The 8304-nt window shown below is 38.0% G+C and overlaps 1 protein-coding gene across 2 annotated transcripts in view; it reads left to right on the forward strand.

Annotated features, from left to right (window-relative positions):
- Positions 1 to 5523, forward strand: part of LOC132820169 (uncharacterized protein C8orf48 homolog) — a 104448-nt gene extending 98925 nt beyond the window's left edge. For both annotated transcript variants that reach the window (XM_060832127.1, XM_060832128.1), the window contains one exon: positions 5356 to 5523. In XM_060832127.1, coding sequence (XP_060688110.1) covers positions 5356 to 5460 — 105 coding nt within the window. In that variant the 3' untranslated portion in view covers positions 5461 to 5523. The remainder of the gene's footprint in view (positions 1 to 5355) is intronic.
- The last annotated feature ends 2781 nt before the right edge of the window (positions 5524 to 8304 follow it).

An 8304-nucleotide genomic window follows, 5' to 3' on the forward strand; every position in this document is an offset into this window, starting at 1 on the left:
TTCCATTATATTTACCAAAAATGATTTAGGATACACACTCAGCTTAGGTGTTAACCACTTAGCAGACATACTAAACCTCATTATAAGCAGAGAGAGTGTTTTGAAAGTATTGCAAGAAATAAATCCAATTAAAGCTTCCCAGATGAAATCCATTTTCAGATTTTAAAATTAACAGCTGATGATTGGCTCCAATTTTGACATATCTCTTTCAAGAATCAGTGAATGCCAGCTACTGACCAGAAGAAAGTGGATAAGCTAATATCTGTGACGTATTTGTCATTTGCAAATTCCATCAACATATTGTTTATTGGCCTCTCGTAGAGCATTTGGACACTCACAATATACTGTTAGGTCGTCAGCACAGTTATTGGGGTACAGATGCACCAGAACACAGGCTTTGCAAACTGTCAATTACAGTTTTAGTCTCAAAAAGGATTAAGCTGCACACATGGCAATACCAGATTTCTCAAAAGCCTTTGCTAAACTTCCTAATGAAAAGATCTTATTCAAACTTCACTGCAATGGGATTAATGGAACATTATTTAATTGGTTGCAGTACTTCCTTGCCAACAGAAAACAGACTGATGTGTGGTGAGATGTCATCCTCTCTTAGGATTTCCTGATATTAGATAGGGTACTGTGTCAGGCCTCTTTACTCTTGACCATCTCAACAAGTTGAAAGGCAGAGTGAAACTTTTTGAAGATGTTTGTGTGGTTTAGGCATCAGGAACACCTCAAGATCATACCAATTCATGACAAGCTGATCTCCTGGAGTTACTTAAAAAGCAGGGTGATGGCATTCAGTGCAAAAAAAAAGGTCGTGTGTATCACCAGCAAAAAGGACCCACCCACAGATATTTTTATGTTCTGTAATCAAACTCTTCAGCAAGAATATTCACAACCATACTCGAGGATTCACCTTAAAAAGCATACTCCAAACAATATTTTCCCAATCCAAAGCGAACAGATTTCTGGTTTTGCAATGAACATATCAGTTGTAGCTTACCAAATGTTTGTTCATCCAGTCTTGGAGTATGGAAGCCATGTGTTGGATCATTATATAGCGAGAGATAACAGTACAATTGAATCAATCCAAACAATTCTACACAAATCTGTCTCACTGGGAACTACAGCAGTGTCACATCCTTGAGCAAAGATTTGAGAATTACTACACAAAGAAGAGAAAAAAAATGGACTGATGGTGTTCTATAAAATATGGAATAGACTGGTGGGAATTGACAGGAACAAAAACCTGGTGCCCTCTGGCAATTACAAAACACAAGGGTTGCCAGCTACACAAGTTACAAAGACCATTTATTTCAAAGGAGGAATATCAACAATCTAACCTTCCAAGAACAAACCCACAATGGAATCACCTGTCAAAGAAAATGATCACAGATCCCTTCGCTTGAAACCTTCAAAACCCAGCTGGAGATTATTTCAGTTTAAAAGTTTTCAGTGTCAGAATGACCATCTCAGCTGTCCATGCCCTGTTTAGCTAACACTACCCACATAGATGTTGGCAAAATACAGATGGTAGCTTGTGATGTTGACACAACTAAAGCTGGAACAGAATTTATGGACTGTGATTCGTTTCCTCCCTAGTGTGGGTCAAGACTTGTAAACAGTTCTGATGTCTGACCCTAAATACAATATCTTACCCAATGGTTTCCACACTGAAAAGCCAAAGCTTCTACAACCTCCTATCAAACCTCTAAATTCCAGAGGTGAGCTTCATGGAAAATCTCTACATTGCTTCTAGTTGCTTGAATTTCCCCTTTCTGTCTCAGGGAACTGAATGCAATTCTCAAGGTTGACGCTAACCACAATTTTCTCCACACATACTTGACACTGAGTCTGTAGTGTCTCCAAGGTCTCTTCAGATTCATCTAGAACTGTTTTAAATACTATCAAGGAGAATGGTTTTATGTATTGTTTCGACCTATGTGCAGTCTACTAAATTTCAATTGGCCATTTATACAATCTATTCAACTCATTCTGTCATTTTTGAATTGTCTCCTGTATTTCCACCACATTTTCAACAGTACATTTCAAATCATAATTACTTGCGGAGTAAACAATATCTTCCTCTTGGCTGCTTTGGTTCTTTTGCCAGTCACCTAAAATCTGAATCACCTAAAATCTGTGTCTTTTGGTCCTACCTTCCCCACAAGAACAGTTTCTCTCTATGTTCATCATTTTGAACAGCTCTGTCAAAACTCCTTTTAACCTTACCTGCTGTAAAGAGAACAACTGCAATTTCTCTTATTTATCCATGTAACTCAAGTCCATAAGTAGGAACCATTCTAGTAAATATTTCTGGTTTATAAAAGCTTACTATAACATTTTTTTGTGCCTTGTGTCTCTTCATAAAGTCTAGGATCTCATATGCTCTTTTAACTTCTCTCTCAAGCTTCCCTGCCAAATTCAAAAGTTTGCACACATATATCCTGGGTGTTTCTGCTCTTGCACCTCTTTAGAACTATGTCTTTTAGCTTTATTGCCTTCTCTCAATCTTCCAATCAAAATGCTGCACTCCATTCTTCGCTGTGTTTAATTTAACCAGTCTTGTGTCTACTCATTTCACCAGCCTGTTTATGATCTCTTAAAGTCTATCACAATCGTACTCACTATTCACTACATTTCTTAGTTTCGTCATCTTCAAATTTTGAATTAAATGCCTTTTTCACTCAAGACTGAGTCCTTAATCAGAAAATCAATGGTCCTAGCACAACCTTTGGTGAACCCTGTTGCATTCCTCCTTGCAGTCCACAAACAACCACTTTCTGTTTCCTGTTCTTTAGCTAATTCCAAATCCATGCTGCCTTAATCACTTTAATTCCATGGCTTCAACTTTGATCAGAAGTGTATTATATGGCACTTTTATCAAAAAAAAATCTTTTGGGTGTCCATATACACCAGATCAACACTGTGTTATCTTACAAAATCTTGTGCTGTCTTTCCTTAATAATCCAAATGACTGTTGATTTTATTCAGGATTGTTGTTTCTGAGCACTCCCACTACAGCAAGGTTAAACTGACTGGCACAGTTGCCAGGTTCATCTTTACACCCTTTTCCTTGAAGAAAAGTATAACATTGGCAATTCTATTATTCTGTAGTACCATCCCTATATCTCAGGGTTGTTTAAAGATTATGGTCATTACTTCTGCTCTTATTTCTGTCAGTACCCACAGATGTATCCAATCCTGTTATAGAGTCATAGAGATGTACAGCACGGAAACAGACCCTTCGGTCTAACCCGTCCATTCTGACCAGATATTCCAACCCAATCTAGTCCCACCTGCCAGCAACCATTCTGCTGACTTAATCACTTAAATACAGCCAGTTTTTCCTTTACCTCCTATTTATCAATTTACGTCACTTCCAGTATATTAATTACCTGTACTTTCACTCGTGTTTTGCCTCGTATTTCCCTTTTCACTTCTCTGTGAGGTTTCTAGATTCAACCCGATTCTCACTTGTGTTAAAAACCTGACATTTATGATGCACACCCTTTTTAAAATTTGTCCTATTTGCTTTCATCAGTCAGACAGCTCTTGTTTCTGTTGCCTGATCTTTCATCTTGTGGAAATGTACATCAATTGTACCTGAACCAGCATCTCTTTAAAGGCAGCCCATTGTTAAATTGCAGCTTTACCTGCCAGTCTTTGACTCCAGTTTACTCAAACCAATTTCTTGCTTAGTCCATTGATATTGGTCTTTTCCCAATTAGGTATTTTTACTCTGGATTGCTCCTCATCCTTTTAAATTACCAATCTAAATCTTATGATACTTATATCAATGTTCCCTAAATATTTTGTGACTGACACTTGAATCACTTGACTCAACTCACTCCCCAAAGCCAGGAAGTCATCTTCCTCATTTGGCTGCAAAGGTACTGATTAAGGAAGTGCTCCTGAACACACGACAGAAATTCTTCTCCACTTTGTCCTTTGTGTTATTATTATTGAAGTATATATTAGAATAATTAAATTTACCATTGAATCTACTCTACAGTTTTCCAGCTCTCTGTAATCTCCGGCAAACCTGTTCTCACTAGGTGGTAGCCTATAGAATATATCTATTATGCAGTGGCACCTCTATTGTCTCTTATTTCCTTCAAGTTAGAATGCATTACTGGCACTGCTGTGAAGTCAGAAGTGAATTTCAAGATAAATATTTTCCTTTTCAACAATCCCAGTGCTTGCCAGGACCACATATGGAGAGAAAATGACATCCCCTAGCCCTAAGATGTTCCATCATAAGATCAAAATATCATCTTAGTTCAATAATTTATAGAATTACTATTCTTCAGTCAATAGAAAGGAATCTTTTAAAAGTTTTGCTGTTGCCTGTTACTTTATCACCAGTTATCATGATATTTGATGTTGTGCTTTCTCGACCACCTGCCTTCCCAACTCTAAAACAGCAGCAAATGCAGGAGAGAAATGGCTTTTGATTGGAGGAGCATTGTCTTGCAGATGTTCCACAGGTTTAGTACTTGCCTTTATTTGGAACCCAATTTGTCTACCAAATAGGACCCTCTGGTGGACGATGTTCTGGCCTGCAGGCTGCCTGTTGTACAAAAGCCTGTTGTAAACCATCAGCATCGTGCAAAAAGACAGCCAAGTTAAAGAATAGCAGGATTTGAACTGTCCAAATAATTGTAAATGATACCCTCATGGTCAATTCTAATCAGGGCTCATAAGCTGAATATTGTTCAAGAGATATTATTTGATCAGCAGAATCTCGCTGTTATTTCAGTATTGCTATCAGGAGAGTTGCTACTTTTGATTCAACAGTGTGCAAGTTAATAAATTTGTAAATTACTGCTTCACTGGAATTTGAGAGGAAGACTGAGAAATGTTATTTTCCATACCTAAACTGAAATTGCTGACAAAGCAGATAAATTCAGCCAAAAAGAAAGCCTAGGAATTAGGTTGCGTCCAAATTGAATGCAAATCCAGCAGAAAACACTCACTAAATGCAAGCAGCAACAGAATCACACAGAATTGGTCCACTGACATCACTGTGGAGGATCATTGGACTCAAAATGTTAACTTTGGATTTCTCTCTACAGATGCTGCTAGACCTGCTCCAGCAGTGACCATACTTGTTTATTGCCAATGCCTGTCACAACCCCAGAGGTACATTGCCTGTACTAGGAAGAGCAAAGATTAAGTGGCTCAAATTCTGGCCTGAAATGTAGTCAGCCTCAGGGAATGGGGGAGTTTAGCATGGGCGAGTATTTACATTGTTGACTGACCTGGATTGTGTTTCTAAAGTGTTTTCTAAAGACTTTTATCACTTGAAGTTTTTCCTTAATTTTATTCTTTTCAATTGTATTTTTGTAGGACGCACTTACACAAATTGGAGAAATACACAGAAGCCTCCCAAAATACTCAGATGCTGCTGCTGTGGTGTGGAAGAGGTTATTTGATAGAAAAGTCCAAACTTAATTTTGTAATGTTTGGACCTGTTACAACAGAATATGACTTTGAATATTGAATCATAAGCAAAAATAAATGCTAAGTTTGATAATTATGATACTTACTGAAATGCTTATTTTCTCTGGCTGAGAACAGCCTCATTATTACCTCCTTTAATTAAGCAAAAAGCTGTTTGCTATTACTTTACCCAGCCACTAACACCAATTCCGCAAAAGGTATTCTTTAATGTAGGCCAAAGTATCACAGACTGGAGGTCCCAGTTTCAACTCTCAGGATATAATAAGTGATTTAATTTATCTTAGTTGGTATGCTGGTTTTGCTGTTTTAAGTGTCCTCAATAGTTCTGGACAGGGAGAGGGAAGGACAAACCAGCATCCTGTGCATGATTGCTGCTAATCAGGGGAAAGGTGTTTGTGAATGATTTCAAAGGATATGATCAGGTGCAGTTGTGAAATCCTTTGGTTATGCATTAATCAAGTTTACTTCCAAGTACAGGACTTGAATTTGAGATTCTTCATTGGTTATGATACTTCAATAAAGGATAATCAGATTGACATTTGCTACTGAGGCTGGTAATATTGTGGGAAATTTCCTGACTCTGCACTCTCTTCTCAATATGAAGGGTCACATTATACTGAGTATTTACTCTACACAGATGAGGATGGGATCAAATCAGACCCACCAACCTTGGAAATAGATTGAAGGTGGCCAAAAGAGACAACAAGTGCAGAGACAGGATGGTTGGAAGGCCATAGACCCATTGGAGATACAGATGCCTGGATAGGTATCTCCAGATGCCGTTTCCAGATGGCCACATTATGAATGTGTGACTGAGCTTCAAGGCTGATAATTGGCCACCTCAGTAGACAGATGGAAATCTAGTGTGTCTTTTGATTTATTGACATTTTTATCAGGTTATTCTAGTTTTTGTAACAAGGTCAGCCAGGTGGACTTCATAGAATCTGAGTTCCCCAATCGGGGTTGTTAATTTGGTTCTATTAGGGAGCCCTGGCTGACAGATAAGAATCGGACTGTCAGACATCCTTTTCACTCTAAGAGCTGGCTCTGAGGGAGCTAGATCAGCAACAGGAAGTCTCCACATTTCAAGAAAGGGAGTCTTGGTGATGGGATACTGGTCATTGTGGAGTTAATTCAGTTATAACAAGTTATTTTTCTTTGTTCTGTTTTATCAATGTTTGTTTAATTATTTGCAATAGATTAAGAGGTTTGAAGTGAAGGCATGTTTCTGTTAGTGAGACTATGAATGGCTCTTCCTGACTGAAAATTTAAGGGTAATAATAACAGCATTTTATTTCAAAGTAAATCTTTGGATAGGTGTTCTTATTTTCTTCAGGATTTCAGGTCTTGTACATGTTATTACATAGTTCTTTGGTTCTATACATTATACAGACTGGTTGAGTGAACATGGAAGGGTCATGAATGATATGGGAACTCTGGAACTGAAGAGGGGGCCATGGGGTACATGAGTAAGACCTTTGAAAGGTTCCCAAATCCAGATGATGGTTCATAGGGACCGTAAACCATGAGTCATCCCAAAGCTTGGCCAGTGTCTCTAGTTCACACTATTTATACTGAAGAGCAGCTCACGACATGGAAGACAAGAGGACTAATTATTGCATATGCTGTCAGTGTTTTAGATTTCTATTGCCAATTTTTACTCCCACCTAGTGCTTTTCCTCCATCTGTCCTTTCAGGTACTAATGTTTTACAATGTATAAGGGCACAAAGAGGTTGCAGAAAGACATAGACAGGTTAGGTGAGTAGGCAGCAAGGTGGCAGTTGGAGTATAGTGTGAGGTTTTTCATTTTTCTAATAATATTAGAAAAGCAGAATATTTTTGAAAGTTGTGAAACTTGTAAACATTGTTCAGAGAGACTTGGGTGTACTTGTACAAGGTAGATGGAAACTTACCATTCAGTTAAGAAGGCAAAAGGTAAATTGGCCTTTATTTTAAAGGGATTGGAGTACATGAATCGGAAGGCTTTTCTGTGATTTGGAATACATTTTGTATGCAATTTTTGTGTCTATATTTAAGAAAGGAGACATGGAAACAGTACATCAAAATTTACGAAATTGGTCCATGGACTGAGTGTCTTGTCCAGTGACAACATTATAGCTTATGTTCTCTAGAACCTAGAAACATTAGAGGTGATTGCATTAAATCATTCAAGTCACCAAAGGGCTAGACAGAGGAGATGCTGAGAGGTTGTTTCTGTAACAAAAAAGACACAATCTCAGAATAAAGGGGCAAGTAATGGATTGAGATAAAAGGAAATTCCTTAAACAAAAGATTGTGACTCTTAGGAATTCTTTCTTTCAAGGAGTTGTGGATGCTTCAGTGTTGAATATACTAAAGGTTGAGATAGACTTTTGGTCTTTCAGGGTAATGGAATATGGCGAGTGAACAGGAAAGTAGAATTAAAGCTGATGATTAACTGTGGCCAGATTGAATGATGGAGTAGGCTTAAAAGACAGTTTGCGTCTACTCCTGTTCCTATTTTTATGTTCTTATTTGTGCACACAAAGCACATTCAATGCAATGTTTTCCTATTAACTACAATGGGGACACAACTGCCAAAAATGCACAGAAATGGCAAATAGCGGACACGAAGCCATGAGCAAGCAAAAAAAAAGTGCATGTTGAGTGTGGAGGTCAACACATAGCACATGCTGTATACCATAGTTAACGTGAAGTTATACACTTGGTCTGAAAAATCGAAATGCAGTGCATTACTTACCTGGTGATATATCGGGAAATGTGGATGTAAAAAAGGATCTAGGTTTCCTTGTACACTGGTCGCTGGAAGTATACAGGCAGGTGCATCAAACAAT

This window comes from Hemiscyllium ocellatum, chromosome 11 (genome assembly GCF_020745735.1).
Source record: "Hemiscyllium ocellatum isolate sHemOce1 chromosome 11, sHemOce1.pat.X.cur, whole genome shotgun sequence".
Classification (NCBI taxonomy): Eukaryota; Metazoa; Chordata; class Chondrichthyes; order Orectolobiformes; family Hemiscylliidae; genus Hemiscyllium; species Hemiscyllium ocellatum.